The following is a 25,324-nucleotide window of genomic DNA, read 5'->3' as shown; positions in this document are numbered from 1 at the left end:
GCAGTGATAAATTCATGAACTTCTTTGAGGAAAAGATTATGATTATTAGAAAGCAAATTACGGACTCCTCTTTAAACCTGCGTATTCCTCCAAACCTCAGTTGTCCTGAGTCTGCACAACTCTGCCAGGACCTAGGATCAAGAGAGACGTTCAAGTGTTTTAGTACTATATTTCTTGACACAATGATGAAAATAATCATGGCCTCTAAACCTTCAAGCTGCATACTGGACCCTATTCCAACTAAACTACTGAAAGAGCTGCTTCCTGTGCTTGGCCCTCCTATGTTGAACATAATAAACGGCTCTCTATCCACTGGATGTGTACCAAACTCACTAAAAGTGGCAGTAATAAAGCCTCTCTTGAAAAAGCCAAACCTTGACCCAGAAAATATAAAAAAACTATCGGCCTATATCGAATCTTCCATTCCTCTCAAAAATTTTAGAGAAGGCTGTTGCGCAGCAACTCACTGCCTTCCTGAAGACAAACAATGTATACGAAATGCTTCAGTCTGGTTTTAGACCCCATCATAGCACTGAGACGGCACTTGTGAAGGTGGTGAATGACATTTTAATGGCATCGGACCGAGGCTCTGCATCTGTCCTCGTGCTCCTAGACCTTAGTGCTGCTTTTGATACCATCGATCACCACATTCTTTTGGAGAGATTGGAAACCCAAATTGGTCTACACGGACATGTTCTGGCCTGGTTTAGATCTTATCTGTCGGAAAGATATCAGTTTGTCTCTGTGAATGGTTTGTCCTCTGACAAATCAACTGTAAACTCTGGTGTTCCTCAAGGTTCTGTTTTAGGACCACTATTGTTTTCACTATATATTTTACCTCTTGGGGATGTTATTCGAAAACATAATGTTAACTTTCACTGCTATGCGGATGACACACAGCTGTACATTTCAATGAAACATGGTGAAGCCCCAAAATTGCCCTCGCTAGAAGCATGTGTTTCAGACATAAGGAAGTGGATGGCTGCAAACTTTCTACTATTAAACTCGGACAAAACAGAGATGCTTGTTCTAGGTCCCAAGAAAAAATGAGATCTTCTGTTGAATCTGACAACTAATCTTAATGGTTGTACAGTCGTCTCAAATAAAACTGTGAAGGTCCTCGGCGTTACTCTGGACCCTGATCTCTCTTTTGAAGAACATATCAAGACCATTTCGAGGACAGCTTTTTTCCATCTACGTAATATTGCAAAAATCAGAAGCTTTCTGTCCAAAAATGATGCAGAAAAAAATTAATCCATGCTTTTGTCACTTCTAGGTTAGACTACTGCAATGCTCTACTTTCCGGCTACCCAGATAAAGCACTAAATAAACTTCAGTTAGTGCTAAATACGGCTGCTAGAATCCTGACTAGAACCAAAAAATTTGATCATATTACTCCAGTGCTAGCCTCTCTACACTGGCTTCCTGTCAAAGCAAGGGCTGATTTCAAGGTTTTACTGCTAACCTACAAAGCATTACATGGGCTTGCTCCTACCTATCTCTCTGATTTGGTCCTACCGTACATACCTACACGTACGCTACGGTCACAAGACGCAGGCCTCCTAATTGTCCCTAGAATTTCTAAGCAAACAGCTGGAGGCAGGGCTTTCTCCTGTAAAGCTCAATTTTTATGGAACGGTCTGCCTACTCATGTCAGAGACGCAAACTCGGTCTCAACCTTTAAGTCTTTACTGACGACTCATCTCTTCAGTGGGTCATATGATTGAGTGTAGTCTGGCCCAGGAGTGTGAAGGTGAACGGAAAGGCTCTGGAGCAACGAACCCCCCTTGCTGTCTCTGCCTGGCCGGTTCCCCTCTTTCCACTGGGATTTTCTGCCTCTAACCCTATTACAGGGGCTGAGTCACTGGCTTACTGGGGCTCTCTCATGCTGTCCCTGGAGGGGGTGCGTCACCTGAGTGGGTTGATTCACTGTTGTGGTCATCCTGTCTGGGTTGGCGCCCCCCCCTTGGGTTGTGCCGTGGCGGAGATCTTTGTGGGCTATACTCAGCCTTGTCTCAGGATGGTAGTTGGTGGTTGAAGATATCCCTCTAGTGGTGTGGGGGCTGTGCTTTGGCAAAGTGGGTGGGGTTATATCCTTCCTGTTTGGCCCTGTCCGGGGGTGTCCTCGGATGGGGCCACAGTGTCTCCTGACCCCTCCTGTCTCAGCCTCCAGTATTTATGCTGCAGTAGTTTGTGTCGGGGGGCTGGGGTCAGTTTGTTATATCTGGAGTACTTCTCCTGTCCTATTCAGTGTCCTGTGTGAATCTAAGTGTGCGTTCTCTAATTCTCTCCTTCTTTCTTTCTCTCTCTCGGAGGACCTGAGCCCTAGGACCATGCCGCAGGACTACCTGACATGATGACTCCTTGCTGTCCCCAGTCCACCTGGCCATGCTGCTGCTCCAGTTTCAACTGACCTGAGCCCTAGGACCATGCCCCAGGACTACCTGACATGATGACTCCTTGCTGTCCCCAGTCCACCTGGCCATGCTGCTGCTCCAGTTTCAACTGTTCTGCCTTATTATTATTCGACCATGCTGGTCATTTATAAACATTTGAACATCTTGGCCATGTTCTGTTATAATCTCCACCCGGCACAGCCAGAAGAGGCCTGGCCACCCCACATAGCTTGGTTCCTCTCTCGGTTTCTTCTTAGGTTTTGGCCCTTTCTAGGGAGTTTTTCCTAGCCACCGTGCTTCTACACCTGCATTACTTGCTGTTTGGGGTTTTAGGCTGGGTTTCTGTACAGCACTTTGAGATATCAGCTGATGTACGAAGGGCTATATAAATAAATTTGATTTGAGATCAATCAAGGAGTCACATCAGTATCACAGCAAGACAGGTTATACTGATCAGACTAGTCAGGAGTGAGTCTTAGTACAGGTCTGGTGCTGGTTTGTTTAACTGTGGAGGTGAACACAGTAATAGGTCTGAACCATCGATCTCCATTATTTGGGATCCTGAATGGCACAGCAGTCTAAAGCGGTGAGGTGTCACTACAGACCTAGGTTCAATCCCGGGCTGTATCACAACCGGCCGTGATCGGGAGTCCGATAGTGCGGTGCACAATTGGCCCAGCGTCGTTAGGGGAGGGTTTGGCTGGTGTAGGCCGTCATTGTAAATAAGAATGTGTTCTTACCTAGCTTGCCTAGTTAAATAAAGGTTTTAAAACATGTTTTTAAAGAGTTTGAGTTCAGTGCTGGTCACACCCATGAAAATAAATAATGAAATTCTAAGTTTGTTATGTTTTTCACCCAAACCCAGATTCACAGGAGACAGCTGCCAGCAGCAGTAGAGATGCAGGGAACATGGTTTGTATTGAAGTTGAACTGTTATGAGCTGTTCTTCTCTACTCTCCAGGATTCAGAGGGACACACTAGGACTCTCAGACAAATAGAGGTTTTATATAAGGAGGTAGAGGGAGAGAAAGGAAGATGGGCTAGGTACATTTTGCATAAGGAGATGATATTAAATTGATGGGAATATCAGTGGGAAAAATATGTTTAACTGTAGAAGCTATAAATATTAAAAATGTTACATTCCCCAGCAGGAATCCCCAAATTGTCACTCAAATAGAAGGGGAAACTAACAGTCCAAACCCCAAAATGAAACAGGTGGGGTTTCACAAGGGGTTCTTAAAAGACACTCATGGGGGTGTCCACTGAAAGTTGACTAGCAACAACAACTGGAACCTAAAAGACACTCACCGTGAGTGCCAAAGTAATTTGCCCAAGAAGAGGCAAACAAAATAAAAAAACCCCACCAAACTTAAAGACAGGAAGCAAACCAAAAGCAGAGCTAAACAAAAACAGATCAGAATTTTTAAAGTTTTTCTAGCACTCAGTTCCACCACAAATGGTCACCAAATGGTCACCAAATGGTCACCAAATGGTCACCACCTGCAGAACCATTCCTTTATTGGGGGTGTCTTGCTAATTGCCTATAATTTCCACCTGTTGTCTATTCCATTTGCACAACAGCATGTGAAATTTATCAGTGTTGCTTCCTAAGTGGACAGTTTGATTTCACAGAAGTGTGATTGACTTGGAGTTACATTGTGTTGTTTAAGTGTTCCCTTTATTTTTTTGAGCTGTGTATTTCAAACATATTATTTGTTATTTTAGTTTATTTTTGATAATACAGAGCTTAGACCCTATTGTTCAGTATTGTTGAGGCCACTTTTATTAAATGAATGATTAAAACTATGAAGTACTGGATCATGAATGAGTTCATTGAATGTTTGATAGACATCAATTAGAATACCATCAATTCATATCAGGAGTATAATTGGCAAACAACTCAGATATACATTTCCAGCACCGCCAGTACTGGGTATGAAATCGTTTACAAATGTGAAATTGAGAAACATCTCTGTTCTATTTAAATGAATAAGTCTATTATAAGCTACAATGAAGGAAGGGTTTTTGTAGAGCATGGTCATGGTTTGTGCCACTGTGTCTCACGGGCACAATAATACACAGCTGTGTCTTCAGTCTGGAAGTTGTTCCCTTGTAGAAACACTGTACTGCTGGAACTGTCATATCTAGAAGTGATCTTGCTCCTTAGTGAGTCTCCAGTGGAAGTTCTACTACTGCATGTATAACCAACATACTCCAACGCTTTGCCTTCAGCTTGTCGTATCCAGTGAGGACAGTAAGAAGATATAGAAAACCCAGAGAATTTGCAGGAGATGCTGAAAGACACTCCTGGTTCTATAACCACTGGACCAGACTGGATGAGTTCAATACCACAGTAGACACCTGGAAGGAGAAACACACATCAATACACAGCATTGTCAGTTTTAATCAGAAATTAGATTAGATCATTTCAGAGTTGTAATACATCTCTATTTGTATGAGCAGAGAGACTCACATGATACAGCTGCCAGCAGCAGTAGAGATGCAGGGAACATGGTTTGCATTGAAGATGAACTGGTGGGAGCTGATCTTCTTTACACTCCAGGAATCAGAGGACCTCTAAGGACAGACATACAGACACTGTTTAAGTAGGGAAAGAACAAGAGGGTGGGTTTGCATTGACGTAGAGAGATGGATGGAGGGAGGGGTTGTACTATAGAGGTGAGCATACTGAAGCTCATATCATATAGTCTTAATAGGAAGGTTTGGAACTTGTTATTATATATTATATTACGGTGAAGGTTGGAGCTATACATTGAGCAACCATTTAATTAGAGAATAGTTTAATTAGAAAAAAATCATGGAATCCTCTAAAACTGTCTGGCTAGCTAGCTAACAAACATACAGGACAGATAAATTCTTAAAATTCATTTTTTTACACAATATCTTATCACAGCACTGGCAAACGATGGTTGACATAGTCCCTGACCAAAATGATTGACCTTCATCCCATCATAAGAAGGTTCCTGTCCATTCTAGTATTCTAATTCCTAATTCTATAGAGAGTGGAGGAGAGGGGTAAATAGGGACACCGGACAGGGAAACACTAAAACACCAGTAATCAGAAATGTATTCAGATGTTTTTATTTTTAAATATATGTTTATTTAATACACTTTGATGACATGAGTAATTCTGTGTATGCTGACAATCACAGTTAATAAACTGTTTTCCACTGTGACAGTTTACAAGGTTACAATAATGTAGTGGAGATGGATGCTTTGTGTTTTATTGTTTTATATAATGTGCTTAACCTGTGTTTTCACATTAAGAAATGTCATGTAATAAGTATTGTGGAGTCATTAGATCATGGGTGGCTTGAGTTGTAGATACACTCAGATTGCAGATTGATTGAGTTGTAGTACCTGTCTGGTGCTGGTTTGTATCACTGTGGTCATCAAACACAATAATACACAGCTGTTTCTTCAGTCTGCAGACTCTGTCCTGTTAAAAAAAGGTGATGCTGTTTAAGTAGGGAACGAACCAAAGGGTGGTGTTCATTGACGTAGAGAGATGAAGGAGAGGGGTACTGAAACAGCAGTTATAAGATATTTATTCAGGGAAAACATGTTTTACTATATACCTTTCATGTCGGTGTATGTAAGCATATTTCATAGACTTTGATGACTGTTTTATACATGGAACTAGGAAGTTTTATTTTATTTTATTTTACCTTTATTTAACTAGGCAAGTCAGTTAAGAACAAATTCTTATTTTCAATGACGGCCTAGGAACAGTGGGATAACTGCCTGTTCAGGGGTAGAACGACAGAAGTACTAGGAAGTACACATAAATGTATGTTGATATTTGTGCAAATATGGGTGCTACTTTGTCGCAAAATGTTGAGTAGAAATTTAGTGGAAAGCCATTAATTTCTGGTGCTTTTCTTCACACAGATGTTTTAACAGTATCTAATATTTATTTTTTGGTGATCTTTGTTTTTAGTGATATTTTTTTGTCTGCCGATAATTTCCTCAGGGTTGTTGAGTCTGAGAAGGCTATAGGAACAGTCCAACTGTTATTTTATTCTGATTTCTATACATTTTCATAGAAGCTTTTATTTTTATTAATCAAGTTGTTGTTTGTAATTACCGCATTTGTATCTTCATTTAAAAAAATGATGACTGGTGTAGCGTGTATTTGTTTTGTGAGAGTTCCATTTTAAAGTTGTCCATTTTCTTCTTCTTTTGTGTTTGAAAAAAAGTGTTAAGTGGATATTGGTTACTAACCACCATCTGCAGTGCTGAAATCTTGAATCAAGTCCTATGTTTCATTCATGTATTGTAGCCACTAGATGGAAATGATATAGCTTAAAGCCATTTACAAACCATACAATCCAATTTGAAGAAGAAGTCAATGCTCTGATCATTGGCTAATTGCTCCCAACCTCAACCAGTTTACTACATTTAAGGATCCGCCCCTTTTAAAATGTTTGCCTAAAATGACGTACCCACATCTAACTGCCTGTAGCTTAGGCCCTGAAGCAAAGATGTGCATATTATTGGTACCATTTGAAAGGAAACACTTTGAAGTTTGTGGAAATGTGAAAGGAATGTAGGAGAATATAACACATTAGATCTGGTAGAAGATAATACAAAGAAAAAACCAACTGTGTTTTTGCACTTTTTTGTACCATCATCTTTGAAATGCAAGAGAAAGGCCATAATGTATTGTTCCAGCCAAGGTGCAATTTAGATTTTGGCCACTAGATGGCAACAGTGCATGTGCAAAGTTTTAGACTGATCAATGAATCATTGCATTTCCACTCAAAATGTTGTATCGATTGCCCAAATGTGCCTAATTTGCTTATTAATAACTTTTCATGTTCAAAACTGTTCACTCTCCTCAAACAATAGCATGGTATTCTTTCACTGTAATACTTACTGTAAATTGGACAGTACAGTTAGATTAATAAGAATTTTCTTGTTACTTAGAACCTCATGCTAATCAAATTAGCCTACATTAGCTCAAACGTCCCGCAGGGGACCCACTGATCCTGAAGAAGTTTAAATGGTGGAATCCCTTAATGGAAATGTCAATGCTAAAACAGGTTATTTCCAAGTAGAGATCTCTATACATCTCTATGATACAGGGTAGTATTCTCTGATCACATGATCTGGGCAGAAATAACTCTGAGCGCCTTGTTTGAGTCTATAAATGTTTTCCTGCTAAGGTCACAAGGTCAGGAAAAACTCATGGAATGGAGTAAATGGAACAGAGTAAAACATGTGGTTTCCACATGATCAAATCAAATCAAGCTTTGTTTATACAGCACATTTTAGACATGGAATGCAATGCAATTTGCTTCACAGGAAAAAAAATAATAATAATAAAACTGAATGACTAAAAATAACCCTAAGAAAAAGCAATGCTAAAAGGGTGTGTTTTAAGATCAATTTAAAATATGTCCACAGTTTCGGACCCCCTCAGGTTTTCTGGCAGGCTATTCCAGGCTTTGGGCATAGTAACTAAAGGCTACCTCTCCATGCCTCTTGGTCCTAGGCTTTGGATAGTTAAAATGCCAGTTCCAGAAGACCTGAGGGACCTATTGGGTACATAACTTAAAAGCATATCTGTAATGTATTGTGGTGTACAATTGTGGATTGATTTAAAAACCAATAGAATAATTGTACAATTAATTCTAAAACTCACAGGCAGCCAGTACAGAGACCTTAAAACTGATGTTTGATTGATGTGCTTGACATCGTTCCATTTAAATAGATTCCATTCCATCCATTACAATGAGCCTGTCTTCCAATAGCTCATCCCACCAGCCTCCTCTGGTGTACATTGTGTTCATGTACATGTAGTTGTGTTGACAATATGCTGGTTGTGAAGGCTCTCAGGGGCATGTTGTGCCTGAGACTTTCATTGGATGTTACTCTGCTGTACTGATGCTCTACTGCCCTCTGTTGACTCTGTAGCCAGTTAGATTCTCTGAGGTGTCTTTGTACAGATCCTCCACTCGCTCACACCACTGTGTCTCTCTTGCACAGTAATATGCTGCAGAGTCCTCTGCTCTCAGACCAGACAGCTTCAAAGTCAACATGCTGTGGCTTGTATCTTTAGTGGTTTCCATACGTCCTTCAAACCTTTTAGCATGGTAACCTAGGCCTAATCCAGAATAACCCATCCACTCCAGGGATTTCCCTGCTGGCTGTCGTATCCAGTGTGTGTTGTGGCTGTCAACAGTGTATCCAGATATCTTACAGGAGAGACTGAGAGTTTCTCCAGGCTTTTTCAGGACTGGACTGGAGGGAATGGACTCCAGACTCTGACCATTTAAACCTGAAGGAGAGAGAGAAAGACATAGGAAAAATGTGTTGGAGAAAAAGGAAGGACGAAGAACATTTAAGGAAATCAGAACAGAGTTTACAAAAAAATATTTTCAATTTTCAGTCATTCCACTAACAACAGTTGATAAGGAGTATATCCAAGCAGAACTCACATGGCAGACAGAGAGAGAGCAGCAGAAGGTAGAGTTTTGCAGTCATACTGAGGGTGGAGATATGAACTCAGCTGCTCCACACAATACAACAAGACAACAAGTCAGCAGCAGAACATAAGTATATATGAACTCTGAGGGATCTGGATTTACATTATGATGTCATGGAGGAGGGGCTGATGACTCTAAGATCAGAGGTCAAGTTATGGCTCATCAGTTGGGTCAGGTGTTGTCCTTGATCACATGACCTGACAAGGAAAAAAACAGAGTTTCTCCTGGTCTAGTCACTTAGTCAGAAAAACCTCCAGGGCCTACTCACCACACACATAACTGACTGAAGGACTGGAGGAACTGTGGGGAACATGAGGATTTTCTAAATATTGATAACCTTCATGATTTCATTAAATTGTGGGTTCATTTAGATGGTAGATAATGGACATAATTTTGTCAAGGAGACTCCTTGTTCATCATGAATGAACACAGCTTAATGAGATTCAACACCTCACTATGCCTGTACTGCTCTTTTCATGACATAGACTAAGCAGGTGAATCCAGGTAAAAGCTATGATCCCTTATTGATATCACCTGTTAAATCCACTTCAATCAGTGTAGATGAAGGGGAGGAGCCGCCTTAGAGAAAGATTTTTAAGCCTTGAGAAAATTGAGACATGGGTTTTGTATGTGGGCCATTCAGCGTGTGAATGTGCAAGACAAATATTTGTTCCTTTGAACGGGGTATGGTAGTAGGTGCCAGGAGCATCGGTTTGTGTCAAGAACTGCAACACTGTAGGGATTTTCCACACTCAACAGTTTTCCATGTTTATCTAGAATGTTCCACCACCCAAAGGACATTCAGACAACTTGACACAACTGTGGGAAGCGTTGGAGTCAACATGGGCCAGCATCCCTGTGGAATGCTTTAGACACCTTGTAGAGTCCATGCCCCATCGGATTGAGGCTGTTCTGAGGTCAATTGGAGGGGTGCAACTCAAAATTAGGCTTGCGTTCTTAATGTTTTGTACACTCAGTGTATATTACGTAATTAAGCTATACAGCACAAGAAGCCGTGTTATGTCCTGAACACAGTCGGAGATAAATGCCGTTGTTTGGTCTGATGCAATAGCCTGTGCGTTGGTGAAGCCTGCCAAATCTTACCATGCCTGGATAGGTAAAATACCTATCAGCTAACCACATTGTATGTTATAGCAATCTGCATAGAATTAGGAATTAGTCATTTAATAGGATCTCTATGACACAGTCAATGACGTGGCACCCAACCATTGGTTGATGCATGCAACGTCTGAGCAGGGGAACACAACCATTCACTCTGCAGGGGGGTCATCCGAGGGCTGATAGGTAGACAGCTTAAATTAACCCTTGTTATACCAAACTAAATGTTATACTGGAATCAAGGGGAAATAATGTGCAAGTTGAGATAAATACAAAATTGATTTGGACAGCAACATGAATATGATATTCTTATGGAGGTGCAGTGATTAAAATGTTACTGCACTTTTACAATTATATGTTGGTCATTTTTTAGGGTTAATCAAGATGCTATATCAGGGAAATGGCTTTATCAGAGTGCAGGTGCATCCTGGGTTAGAAGTCATGCTTGAGTAGCTTTGAACTACTACACCCAATACTCATTTTGATAGATACACCTGATAAAAACACATTCTTAAACTCTCTTCCCTATAAATAATTAGAATCAATACATACTAAAGTACTTAAGGGGAGGTGCCCAGGACAGATATGAGAAACCATATAGAGCAATTTATTACTTTAGATAAGGGCTCATTTTTCAATGCAATTCTTGAAAAGTGTGTTATATTTATTACAAACACAAACCATGAATATGGTCTGTCAAAAAAAGTATGTGTGAGTGTCACGCCTTGGTCTTAGTATTTTGTGTTTTCTTTAATTATTTTTTCAGGCCAGGGTGTGACATGGGTTTATTGTGTTGTCGTATTCTTTTTTTTTGTAGGCATTGGGATTGTGGCTGATTAGGGGTGTGTCTTGCTTAGGCTTGGTTGCCTGAGGCGGTTCTCAATCAGAGTCAGGTGATTTTCGTTGTCTCTGATTGGGAACTATATTTAGGGAGCCTGGGTTTCACTGTGTATTTTGTGGGTGATTGTTCCTGTCTCTGTGTAGTGTTCACCAGATAGGCTGTAATAGGTTTTTGCGTTCCGTTTGTTGTTTTGTATATTTATAGTTATTTCATGTATCGCTATTCTTCATTAAAGAACATGAGTAACCACCACGCTGCATTTTGGTCCGACTCTCCTTCAACAGACGAATACCGTTACAGAATCACCCACCACACCCGGACCGAGCGGTGTGGTAACAGGCAGCGACAGCAGGAGCAGCGAAAAGAGGAATGGACATGGGAAGACGTGTTGGATGGCAAAGGTTGTTACACTTGGGAGGAGATACTGGCCGGAAGAGATCGCCTCCCATGGGAACAGGTGGAGGCACTTAGGAGAGCAGAGGCAGCCGGAGATAAGACGATACGAGGGAACACGGTTGGCAAGGAAGCCCGAAAAGCAGCCCCAAAAATGTATTGGGGGGAGGCTCAGGGAGAGTATGGCAGAGTCAGGAGACAGACCTGAGCCAACTCCCCCTGTTAATCGCGAGGAGCAGCGTTCAAAGGACTTCTGGACTTGGGAAGAGATATTGGACGGAAAAGGACCATGGGCATAGCCTGGAGAATATCGCCGCCCCAAGGAAGAACTGGAGGCGGCGAAAGCAGAGAGGCGCTGGTATGAAGAGGCAGCACGGCAACGCGGATGGAAGCCTGAGAGTCAGCCCCAAAAATGTATTGGGGGGAGCTTACAGGGAGTATGGCTATGCCAGGTAGGAGACCTGCGCAAACTCCCTGTGCTTACCGGGGGCTAGAGAGACCGGGCAGGCACCGTGTTATGCTATGGAGCGCACTGTGTTTCCAGTGCGGGTGCATAGCCCGGTGCGGTTCATACCAGCTCTTCGTATTGGCCGGGCTAGAGTGGGCATCGAGCCAGGTAAGGTTGGGCAGGCTCGGTGCTCAAGAGCTCCAGTGCGCCTGCACGGTCCTGTCTATCCAGAGCCACCTCCAAACACCAGTCCGCCGGTGGCAGCTCCCCGCACCAGGCTTCCTGTGCGTGTCCTCGATCCAGTACCACCAGTTCCAGCACCACGCACCAGACCTTCAGTGCGCCTCGCCTGTTCAGCACAGCCAGAGCCATCCTTCTCTCTAGCGCTGTCGGAGCCTCCCGCCTGTTCAGCGCAGCCAGCGTTTTCCTCCTCTCCTGTGCTGTCGGAGTCTCCCGCCTGTTCAGCGCTTCCAGAGCCTTCCTCCTCTACAGCGCTGCCGGAGCTTCCTGCCTGTTCGGAGCAGCCTGAGCTGCCAGTCTGCATGGAGCAGCCAGAGCTGTCAGCCTGCATGGAGCAGCATGAGCTGTCAGTCTGCATGGAGCAGCCAGAGCTGTCAGTCTGCATGGAGCAGCCAGAGCTGCCAGTCTGCATGGAGCAGCCAGAGCTGCCAGTCTGCATGGAGCAGCCAGAGCTGCCAGTTTGCATGGAGCAGCCAGAGCTGCCAGTCTGCACAAAGCTGCCAGTCTGTATGGAGCAGCCAGAGCTGCCAGTCTGTATGGAGCAGCCAGAGCTGCCAGTCTGCATGGAGCAGCCAGAGCTGTCAGTCTACATGGAGCAGCCAGAGCAGCTAGATCCGCCAGTCAGCGATGATCTTCCAGATCTGTCAGTCAACCAGACTCTTCCAGATCTGCCAGTCAACCAGACTCTTCCAGATCTGCCAGTCAACCAGACTCTTCCAGATCTGCCAGTCAACCAGACTCTTCCAGATCCGCCAGCCAGCCAGGATCTGCCGGAGCCAACTACCTGCCTGAGCTTCATCTCAGTACTGGGCTACCTCTCAGTACTGGGCTTCCCCTCAGTCCCGGGCTTCCCCTCAGTCCCGGGCTTCCCCTCAGTCCCGAGCTTCCCCTCAGTCCTGAGCTTCCCCTCAGTCACGAGCTGCCCCTCAGTCCAGTGGGGTTCTGGGTGAGGACTATTAGGCCATGGTCGGCGGTGAGGGTGGATTATCCTAGGACGCGAAGGGGAGGAACTATGACATTTATGGAGTGGGGTCCTCGTCCCGAGCCGGAGCCGCCACCATGGACAGACGCCCACCCGGACCCTCCCTATGGTTTTGAGGTGCGTCCGGGAGTCCGCACCTTAGGGGGGGGTTCTGTCACGCCTTGGTCTTAGTATTTTGTGTTTTCTTTAATTATTTGTTCAGGCCAGGGTGTGACATGGGTTTATTGTGTTGTCATATTGTTTTTTTTTTGTAGGCATTGGGATTGTGGCTGATTAGGGGTGTGTCTTGCTTAGGCTTGGCTGCCTGAGGCGGTTCTCAATCAGAGTCAGGTGATTTTCGTTGTCTCTGATTGGGAACCATATTTAGGTAGCCTGGGTTTCACTGTGTATTTTGTGGGTGATTGTTCCTGTCTCTGTGTAGTGTTCACCAGATAGGCTGTAATAGGTTTTCGTGTTCCGTTTGTTGTTTTGTATATTTATAGTTATTTCATGTTTCGCTATTCTTCATTAAAGAACATGAGTAACCACCACGCTGCGTTTTGGTCCGACTCTCCTTCAACAGACGAACGCCATTACAGTGAGTAGCAGTGAATGACTGAACATATTAAATAATATAATTAATACAACTGTCAAGGTATTTCATATAAATTAAATTGTGATTAAATTGTCTGATTCTTTGATCCATCTCACCATTTAATAAAATCAAAGTCAAATCGTGTCCATGTGGTTGAAACATTGTATTGATTTCAGCCACCAGCTGGCTTATGCAAAAAAAGCTTTTTATCCTCAGCTGAAACAAATGAGAATTAGATCATGAAAGTGAATAGGGACACTGCAGTTCCTGGGCTACTTAACTACTTTAACTGTCTATCTGAATCATCAGATATGTTAAACTGAGACCCTGAAACACCCAGGTGACAGACTGGAGTTCACCAAGCGTGGTGCCACACAGCTGTGAGGGTCACAGAGGGGAAGAAAGAGGGGTGGGGTGTGTGAGAGAAACAGGCACAACTGAGAAAAGGAGAGCAGGACCGGTGTGGAACAGAATGGATTATCAAGCATAGTTTAGCCTGACCAAAATGACGGAAAAGATCATGTTTCTGTGTGACTTAAAGCATAATAATTATGACAAAAGTAACTATAAATATGTTTATTCCATACTCTAAGTATGTATGAAATGTTCAGTCAATTTGGTCAGAATCTATTTGGTTACTTGTACATTTTACCTCTTAAACATTACATTAAAGTTTCAATTTCTCAGGCCCAGAAAGTCATATTCTTATGAGGTAAAGTTCTCCTGGTCCTTGCTGGTGCTTCAGACCACAACTGTAGCTGAACACATTAGCATTGTTATCCTTTCTGTACATTTGCATGACTTCACAGCATAACTGTTTGAAAAGCAACAATCCACTGTAGATGGAGTGCTCTGTCTGGTGTCTGGCACCTGAGACTGGATAGACTGGGCCTTACATTTACTTAAGTCTGTACATGTTCAACATTCGTTGGTTCTACTTAACAGGCATGGGTTTTGTTTCAGAATGTCAAGACCTCCTGTAAATAAAGCTATATGTCTGGACCTTTCATTAACAATCACCTTTAATAAATCATAATCATCATAATATAGAACTGCCAAAGGGGGCGGTGTTGCAATCTACTGCAGAGAGAGCCTGCATAGTTCTATCTTACTATCCAGGTCTGTACCAAAACAATTCGACCTTCTACTTCTAAAAATTCACCTTTCCAGAAACAAGTCTCTCACTGTTGATGCTTGCTATAGACCACCCTCTGCCCCCAGCTGTGCCCTAGACACCATATATGAATTGATTGCCCCCCCATCTATCTTCTGAGCTCGTGCTGCTAGGTGACCTAAACTGGGACATGCTTAACACCCAGACCATCCTACAATCTAAGCTTGATGCCCTCAATCTCACACAAATTATCTATGAACCTACCAGGTACAACCCCAAATTCCTAAACACGGACAACATCATAGATATCATCCTAACTAACTCGCCCTCCAAATACACCTCTGCTGTTTTCAACCAAGATCTCAGCGATCACTGCCTCATTGCCTGCATCCGTAATGGGTCTGCGGTCAAACGACCACCCCTCATCACTGTCAAACACTCCCTAAAACACTTCAGCGAACAGGCCTTTCTAATCGACCTGGCCAGGGTATCCTGGAATGACATTGACCTCATTGACCTCATCCCGTCAGTAGTTGATGCCTGGTTATTCTTTAAAAGTGCCTTCCTCACCATCTTAAATAAGCTTGCTCCATTCAAATTTAGAAGCTGGAATAGATATAGTCCTTCGTTCACTCCAGACCGGTCTGCCCTTGACCAGCACAAAAACATCCTGTGGCGTTCTGCATTAGCATCGAATAGCCCCTGTGATTTTCAAGGAAGTTAGGAAAGCTAAGGCTAGCTTTTTCAAACAGAAATTTGCCCAACTGTAGTACAAACTCAAAAAAGTTCTGGGACACTGTAAAGTCCATGGAGAATAAGAGCACCTCCTCCCAGCTGCCCACTGCACTGAGGCTAGGAAACACTGTCACAACCGATAAGTCCACAATAATTGAGAATTTCGATAAGCATTTTTCTACGGCTGGCCATGCTACACCTGGCTACCCCTACCCTGGTCAACAGCCCTGCACTCCCCATAGCAACTCGCCCAAACCTCCCCCACTTCTCCTTCACCCAAATCCAGATAGCTGATGTTCTGAAAGAGCTGCAAAATCTGGACCCCTACAAATCAGCCAGGCTAGACAATCTGGAACCTCTCTTTCTTAAATGATCTGCTGAAATTGTTGGAACCCCTATTACTAGCCTGTTCAACCTCTCTTTCGTATCGTCTCAGATTCCCATAGATTGGAAAGCTGCCGCGGTCGTCCCCCTCTTCAAAGGGGGAGACACTCTAGACCCAAACTGCTACAGACCTATATCAATTCTACCTTGCCTTTCTAAGATCACAGATTACCGACCATTTCGAATCTCACCATACCTTCTCTGCTGTGCAATCTGGTTTCAGAGCTGGTCTTAGGTGCACCTCAGCCACGCTCAAGGTCCTAAGCGATATCATAACCGCCATCGATAAGAGACATTACTGTGCAGCCGTGTTCATCGACCTGGCTAAGGCTTTCGACTCTGTCAATCACAACATTCTTTTTGGCAACCTCAACAGCCTTGGTTTCTCAAATGATTGCCTCACTTGGTTCACCAACTACTTCTCAGATAGAGTTCAGTATGTCAAATCGGAGGGCCTGTTGTCCGGACCTCTGGCAGTCTCTATGGGGGTGCCACAGGGTTCAACCCTTGGACCGACTCTCTTCTTTGTATACATCAATGATGTCGCTCTCGCTGCTGGTGATTCTTTGATCCACCTCTATGCAAACAACACCATTCTGTATACCTCCGGCCATTCGTTGGACACTGTGTGTGTTAACTAACCTCCAGATGAGCTTCAATGCCATACAACTCTCCTTCCATGGCCTCCAACTGCTCTTAAATGCAAGTCAAACTAAATACATGCTCTTCAACTGATTGCTGCCCGCACCTGATCTGTAAATAGCCCATCCAATCTACCTCATCCCCATACTGTATTTATTTATTTATCTTGATCCTTTGCACCGCAGTATCTCAACTTGCACATTCATCCCCTGCAGATCCTATCATTCCAGTGTTTAATTGCTATATTGTAATTACTTTGCCACCATGGCCTATTTATTGCCTACCTCTCTTATCCTACCTCATTTGCACATGCTGTATATAGATTATCCTACTATATTATTGATTGTATGTTTGTTTATTCCATGTGGAACTCTGTGTTATTTGTATGTGTCAAACTGCTTTGCTTTATCTTGGCCAGGTTCCAGTTGCAAATGAGAACTTGTTCTCAACTAGCCTACCTGGTTAAATGAAGGCGGAAAAAATAAATAAATAAATACAATTCTAGATCATGTTTAAGCCTAAACCTCTTTCCCACTTCATTCCAACTACCTGTGAATATACCATCCATGGTGAACCAAACGTATGAGGAATATACACTATGCTCTTCACCTAGTTTCTGCCCTAATACGCACTCTAAGCCCAGCATCTATGTTAGAGAGGGGGAAGTGTATCACTGTGGCTGTTATACTGCACTGTGATACATCCCTGTACAAATACATCCCCCTCGTGTCTAGACAGGAATTTACAATGTAGTGAGGGCAGCTGTGTGAAACATTTGACATTGATGCCTTTTCTCTCAATATCAAAAGGAAGCATCTGTTGTGTTCTGTACACTCATTGTTTCCCAACAATTGATTATGAACAATATGGTCTTAACGTCTTTATGGAGGAAACATAAAACGTCTCAACAATACTTCATGTAGCCTATCAAATAACCTCAAATGGAGCACTTGACATGGCTATATATCAGTAGGTGGCGATATAGAATGTTTCTAAATTCTGCAACAGTGAGTGGAATGAGGCAGTATTTGATATGAGTGTATATAATACTTGGTAGTCAATACCTCCTGTAAATGAAGCTATATGTCTGGACAATGTGATAACCATGATTGTTACATCTTTAATGTAAGGATAGACCACCTTTAAAGAGTGCTACTGTATATTTATATGGACAGGCATGTCAGAAAAACAAACATGATTGTCATTCATCAATATGGCTAAAAGCAGCAGAGTAGGAATCAGTATGAAATCAGAAACATTGGACACAATAGTAGAATAGCAACCAATACTGGAATGGAGAAAACGAAGATGAGAATATGACCATTCAAAATCATAGCAGAAATGATCTCCCATATGGGTCCAGAGTGTAGTCAGTGTGCTGACAGTACAACCCTGTCAACCGTCATGACCATGGAGAGGTTTTAGTATTGATGTTTATCACTGTGGCCACTCCCGTACACAGTGACTCACACCATTACAAAAACCCATGTATTTGTATTTGTATTTATTAGGGATCCCCATTACTCTTCCTGGGGTCCAAACACATTAAGGCACTTATATTACATATAGAACAAAAGATAAAGCAGTACATCATATAACATTATTACACCACTACATATCTACAATACAACATGTATAATACCACCATACAATAATATTACAATGTTCATGTGTGCTAGCGCTTGTGTGTGCATGTGTGTTACATACAGCCACAGAATCCTCTTTTAAACTCACTGAAATCTCCAATTTCTCCATGTCGACAATATCTTTTCAATCCAGTGTCATTTACATCTGCTATTGAAGTTCAATTCAAGCAAATTTTTAGATCACATGATTTACAGTGTATATAAAAAGTAGTTGTTCCTCAGTGTATGTCTGTTTTAAAGTTGTTCTTGTCTGAAGTAGGCCTAAAGAGTATGGACATCTGTTTGAGTTGATGTGTATAAATGTACCAGCACGTGTAGGTTAACTGCCTATATACAACCAGAATGTATATGTCTGTGTTCCTTAGGTGTCAGCACTCTCACACTCTGTGCTTGGTAGAAGTGGTAGGTTTTTGTCATGGACTGTATCATTGTGACCCGCTATGTGGCACAGTGGTTTCACACTGTACAACCCCCCACCACTCTGTGCAGCTACAAATACCTAGGTGTCTGGCTAGACTGTAAACTCTCCTTCCAGACTCATATTAAACATTTCCAATCCAAAATCAAATCTAGAATCGGCTTCATATTTCGCAACAAAGCCTCCTTCACTCACGCGCCAAACTACCGATCCTCGACTTCGGAGATATCATCTACAAAATAGCTTCCAATACTCTACTCAGCAAACTGGATGCAGTCTATCACAGTGCCATCCGTTTTTTTTTACCAAAGCCCCTTATACCACCCACCACTGCGACCTGTACGCTCTAGTTGACTGGCGCTTGCTACATATTCGTAGCCAGACCCACTGGCTCCAGGTCATCTATAAGTCTATGCTAGGTAAAGCTCCACCTTATCTCAGCTCACTGGTCACGATCACAACACCCACCCGTAGCACGCGTTCCAGCAGGTATATCTCACTGGTCATCCCCAAAGCCAACACCTCCTTTGGCCGCCTTTCCTTCCAGTTCTCTGCTGCCAGTGACTGGAACGAATTGCAAAAATCGCTGAAGCTGGAGACGTAGATTTCCCTCACTAACTTTAAACATCAGCTATCTGAGCAGCTAACCGATCGATGCAGCTGTACATAGTCTCTCTGTAAATAGCCCACCCAATCTATCTACCTCATCCCCATATTGGCTTTATTTACTTTTCTGCTCTTTGCACACCAGTATCTCTAATTGCACACCATCGTCTGCTCATTTATCACTCCAGCGTTAATCTGCTAAATTGTAATGTGTGTGTGTGTGTGTGTGTGTGTGTGTGTGTGTGTGTGTGTGTGTGTGTGTGTGTGTGTGTGTATGTGTGTGTGTGTGTGTGTGTGTGTGTGTGTGTGTGTGTGTGTGTGTGTGTGTGTGTGTGTGTGTGTGTGTGTGTGTGTGTGTGTGTGTGTGTGTGCGTTGCGTTGCTATCGTACATGCAATGTTTCTCTTCTTTCAAGGAAGTGTATTTGTAGCCCTGGCAGTTGCTGGACAGTTTCAGTGCCACAGGTGTGGTATCAAGGGGATAGAGAGAGAGGAAGCTGCTTTTGCATGACACTATTGTTAGACAAGTTAGAGAACCAAGAAACCACCTCAGATCAACTGATAACAGAATGTTGAAGTCTTAGTTGAGTATTACAGATATAGCCTAACGTTGTTTAAATCTGTCCTTGGAGGGAATACAGCTGTAAATTGTCTCCATAGAAAACTCTGCCAAGCAGAAACACTCCCAGCAGAAATCAGTAATGTTTTTGGATATCTCCCAGGATTAGTATCCAGTGAATGTCTCAGTAAATAGACAATGACTAGCTAAATCTTAGACTTTATTCAAGTGAAAAAGATCACAGAGACATCAGAGGATACACTTAGATTTAAAGATAGTGTACAATAGAAATCAATGAAGGAAAAATAACACATCACCACAATGCTTGCATAATATTGAGATCAACAAAACGAATCAATCATAATCAATAATGTATTGGATATATACATAACATTATTAGTGAAGAACACTGTGCCATAACCATCTTTCTAATCTAGACACATCTATCTCTGCAGTCCATCATGTGTTCTTCACTGCTTCATCTGCAAAGAGGCAGAGACAGATACAATAAACAGACAGAAAGTAACAACGTGGTTATTTGGCCCACAATTCTCCTCAAACAGCACAGCAATCAAATCAAACAATGTTATTGGTGGGTTAGCCTAGTGGTTAGGCATTGGACTAGTAACTGAAAGGTTGCAAGTTGAAATCCCCTGACAAGGTAAAATCTGGAGAACAGGCAGTTAACCCACTGTTCCTAGGCCGTCAATCAAATCTTAACTGATGTTAAATGGGTTTAAAAAAACACATATTTAGCAGATGTTATTGCTAGTGTAGTGAAATGCTCACATTCAATTAAACACTTCATAAATAATTATTTTCTTTAAAATTGTGACTTTTCAGCTGCCAATGGCCTTCATCAGAAGTCTACAATCATGTAAAATAAGTGGTGTCAGTACCTTGACCAGGCTGAGTACTGTGCTGTAGGTGAGGGAGAGAAGAAAGAGGATGATAAAGGAGGAGGTGGTGGACCACAAGCTGCCGAACTCATCCTCAACGTTGTCCGTGCAGCTCAGAGCAAAGCCCGCCTCAGGCTCAGTCAGTAGGATGTTCTCTGAGAACAGGGAGAGAGACAGGTGGTGAGGAACGGATGTATACTTGTGTCTGCGTGTGTGTGTGTTTGTGTGTGTGTCTGTGTGTTCATGTGTGTTTGTATGTGTTCATGCGTGTTCATGTGTGTCTGTGTATTGTAAACCTGTATTGTATTAGTCTTTATGATATTCTAACAAATACAGCTAATTGAGTTCAAATGATATGTACACACACAGATCAACCCACAGAGAACACATAAAACTGATCTGTGCAGACTCATATCTTGGCCTAATATCATCATGCACACCCACTCACATTATGTCAAACTACACCTTTACACTAAATAGTACATCCATAACCACCTTACTGGAAGCATAATACTACTATGTAGGCTATTTAGTACTGTTGTCTTTTCATGACAATTGTCTTCATTATGTTTGATGTACAGTAGACCAGTATATTTTCTAAGACTTTAAGCAATTGATATACGAACACCAAACCATGTGATCTCATATGCGGTATTGTTTATTAGCCAGCCTCCACATGAAGAAGACACATTGAACAATGACAAAGGACAACAACGGCAACACAAGACTGTGCAATAGCACTGACATTTTACACCACATTAGACTGGACAATATCACAATTGGCAATATGCTTACAGTCAACAAAACAATGACAACACTAACATGTTAACTTTAACTCAACAAGGACAACAATGAAAACATCATAGAGGATAACAGGGGATACACGTTGTAATTGGCTATTCTGACCCACAGAGGAGTCAATAAGGAGACACAACGACACAACACACAGGTTAACATCACTTGTCTTCACATGAGTTACCCATGGACTTTGACACACTCCTCTCCTGAGGTGCTGTGTTGTTGTCCAAGCGGTGCTTGACGGCACATGTAAAAACCGAGTTTCCCTCCCACTTGTTTTTTTTGACGGTGAAGACACTGGTGACAGAGTAGTTGCCTTCCGGGGTTTTCTGAGGAGGGCTGGTGACCCCATCCTGGTACTCGCTGCTGTCCTCCTTCCACATGATGTAGATGTCACAGAGAGACGGGCTGACCACCAGGCACACCAGAGTCACATCCCCCTCCTTCTTGGTGTCTTCCTCCGGGAGAAGGTGAACGGACACTGAAGGGGCTCGACCTACAAGAGGATTGATTTTAAGGAGAAACGTTACACTCATGTATGTGTAGGTACATATGAAAACCAGTATGTGAATATCAGTTTAAAATCAACCTAGTGGTCCTTAACCCTGGTTCTGGAGCAACACAGGGGTGTTCAGGTTTCTGTTCTAGTCCAGCACTAACACACCTGATTCAACTAAGCAAAGGTGATAATTAGTTAGTGATTAGTTGATTTGCTGACTCAGGTATGTTAGCGTTGGGCTGGAGCAAAAGTCTGCACATCCTGTGCCTCCCTCTCCAGAACCTGGAGTATGTGACTACTTATCACAACCACATTGAGATGTTTCAGTGACCTACTTCCTTTGGTAAAGCTGATGTCCTGAATGACCGGTGTGACTTCACCTCTCTTCATGGCAGAACACTGGACTTTGTTCACATTGGTCCACTCCGTCTGGTCTATCGTCAGAGTACTGACCCTGCTGTTCAGGTTGCCCTTTGATTCAACAATTTTTTCCGTCTCGTTCTTTCCGTTGACGTGCCAGGTGATAGTGGTACCAGCCACTGTGTTCTGGTCTGTACCAGTGATGACACAGTCCAGCACTGCTTGGTTGTCGAGGAACACCTTTTTCACACTCGGTGGGTTCAGAGTCACCGTCAGTGGTTCTGAAAGGGGAGAGAAGCAGTATAAAAGCAGGACATGTTGATGTTACTAATGAGGAACTACACTAAATAATATATAGACTGTATGTGAGCATGACATCTATCGTAGTACAGTCTACTCCTATGTACAGACCTGTTTTGGAGATTGTCTTGATGGTGGTTTGTCCCTGGTGCTGCACCACACAGCTGTACTTGACCTTGTTGTTCCAGTCAGTGTTGTTGACCTTCAGCAGACTGCTGGCTGAGTAGAGGCCTGATGGCTGTAGACCTACAGTAGGGGTCTGGCCCTCCACCTCCATGTCATTCTTCTTCCAGGTGACAGTGACTTTGTTGGGGGTGAAATCTTCAATCATACACATCAGGTACTGGGTGGTGCCAATGGGCGCAGACAGCAAAGACACTGATGGAGACTTTGAGACTGTGTAGCGGGAGGTAAAGAAAATGTCTGCATGTTAGTTTAACCCCTTATAGAAATAAGACATCCAGGGTAAACACCAAGTATCATTTTATAATCAGGTTTTCTAAACATAAATAGTTTACATCACAAACATTAACATGCAATCTTTAGAAAAATAGAATCAACTTCATAAAGAAAATATATATAATGACCAGATCTTACCTGGTTGTTTATTGATGACTGCTGTCTGTTCACTTCCAAGATGTTCCACAGAACAAATGAAAGACTTTGAGTTTTCCCAGACGTTCTTAGACAAGCGGAGCTGACTGACTCCGATGTAGGCTCCCCCGCTCTGAACCGACGGGTACTGGACAAAGTCCATCAGCGCACTCCCACTGGCGTCTGTCCATTTGAAGGTGATTGAGGAAGGCGAAAAGCCGGTAGCGACACAACCAATGCTGTAGATGTTGTTAGTAGGGTTTCCACAGTTCATAAGAGGGAATAGGGAAGAGGGGGCTGTGGTTGCTGCAAGAAAGAAAGAAAGGTGACATTTTATTTGAATATACAAAAATGACCAGGAATCAACTAGGAATTACCATGGTAAAATGGTCATTACACAGTTATAACCTGAGAACTACTTGTTCATTTAATCTTACACTATAAGGCACCATTTAGTTCCATGTAGTTGGCTGTCTTGTATTCTTTGTTGCATAACTACCACTATGTTTCTACTTTTATTAGTTGTATGTAGTGTATTACAAATACTTAATTTCAGGTTCCTTCTCAACAATGCAACAACAATAAGAAATAGTACAATATAAGAATATGAACATAAAGTCACTGGCTCAGAAGAACAGAATAAACATTTTAGAAAAGGTATAATACTGGAAGGTTCTTGATAACTTCAAAGTTCATTGGTTTGTAAAAACAAATCTAAATAGATACTACATTGTCACAGAGTCAAACTTGGTCAACAATGTATTTCCACAATATGTAACATTTTCTCTTAGACTGTACATTTCTGAGGAATGGGTTTCTATTTATAAGACTTTAGGAAACAAACTTCTGCATTATTCTACAACAGCAGATCCTAGAATTTGAGGAACTATTTGACTTTCAAGGAAATAAGCAAATTGAGGTAAACCATTTCTTTAGTTGACTACGAGCAGGTCTTTTCAATTACATTTTGCATCTGAAAAATGAAAAAGACAAAAATATGTTCTTTCTACACACAAAATAGAAAATTAAACATTCTATGGATATAATACATTTAAGTTTGCTTACCTGTTGAGACAGTGACTTGTGTCCCTTTACCCCAGTAGTCAAAAGCATCACAATGGTATGTCTCCATTCACTGCCTGTACAAAAACCCTGCACCTAAATAGGCAGCTTAAAAGTCATAATATTGAATCCAACAGAGATGAAAATATAATGCAATATTGTAATATTATCATACACCTGATTTCTTGAGGACAGATGTTGTGAATTCAGTTTTGTATACATAAAAAAAAAATGATGCTCAGGTCCATGTCATGACATCACTCCATCAAAATATACTTGAACAAATTGTAAAACAATTTACAATGAGGTTACATCAATATCAGACGATCATTTGAAGAATATTGTATGGTTTCTCCCCATTGTCCCAATCCTCATGCAGATATAATGCAGGTTTTGTCTCTGAGGTTTCTGTACATGCTCATTTCACAGTGCCCCCCCAGCCCATCCCATATCACAGTGATATACCCCAGCACAAAAACACCCCCTTCACATCTCCATAGGGATTCCATATGACTCTGCTCTCAGTGAGGTATAAGAAACATAAAACCATCCATAATACAATATATTATAACAATACTAAAGACTCTAACAGTATCATATTCATCTTTGATTTGGTGGATTATTGTTTCTGACAAAAGGTGTATCCATTGTTAGTTTGGAACAGTTGTTTGCAAATGTATGGATTTAAGTGTTGCAGTATAAAACCAAATATCATGGCTATGGCCAAAATCCTGTTTATGGTGAGGTTTCATTAGGTTTACATTGATACCATTGTCCTGGGGTGTAATTATTTGACCTGTTCAGTCCATACAGGAGCAAAGGGTTTTTGTACGGTGTAATATCACTGTGGTACCCGTATATAGTCACAGTGATACACACCATAACAAAAACCTCCCACCAGAACCACACACCTGCTGTATGAGGACAAAAACACATTCAGATGGTTGTGGATAGGTAATCATACACATATCTACTATTTCTTAGAATATTTTACGATATTGTTTACCTTCAGGAAACTGTTATGTAATATATAATATAGAAAATGTATTTATTATTTTGAATTAGAACATTTTACCTAAATCTTGCTGATACAATTCTTTATGCCTTTCTTATAATAATGTTTTAATTTTTACCTAACTCAAAATCATTGTTATTTATGAAAGGTTTAACCTTCATTAATAGTTGTTATGTGTTCAGCATCAGTA

At 42.1% G+C, this 25,324-nt stretch overlaps 1 gene segment (V, D, J or C); it reads right to left on the bottom strand.

Annotated features, from left to right (window-relative positions):
• Positions 1 to 19,810: 19,810 nt before the first annotated feature.
• Positions 19,811 to 24,205, bottom strand: LOC118384740 (Ig mu chain C region membrane-bound form-like). The segment is given in 7 exon segments: positions 19,811 to 20,089; positions 20,507 to 20,661; positions 21,486 to 21,800; positions 22,139 to 22,444; positions 22,575 to 22,859; positions 23,061 to 23,363; positions 24,123 to 24,205. Coding segments are annotated over 7 exon segments (1,443 nt in total).
• Between the last annotated feature and the right edge of the window lie 1,119 nt (positions 24,206 to 25,324).

This window comes from Oncorhynchus keta, chromosome 5, assembly GCF_023373465.1.
Source record: "Oncorhynchus keta strain PuntledgeMale-10-30-2019 chromosome 5, Oket_V2, whole genome shotgun sequence".
NCBI classification, from domain to species: Eukaryota; Metazoa; Chordata; class Actinopteri; order Salmoniformes; family Salmonidae; genus Oncorhynchus; species Oncorhynchus keta.
The sequence above is the reverse complement of the archived record's forward strand: the minus strand, read 5'-3'. Positions and strand labels throughout refer to the sequence as shown.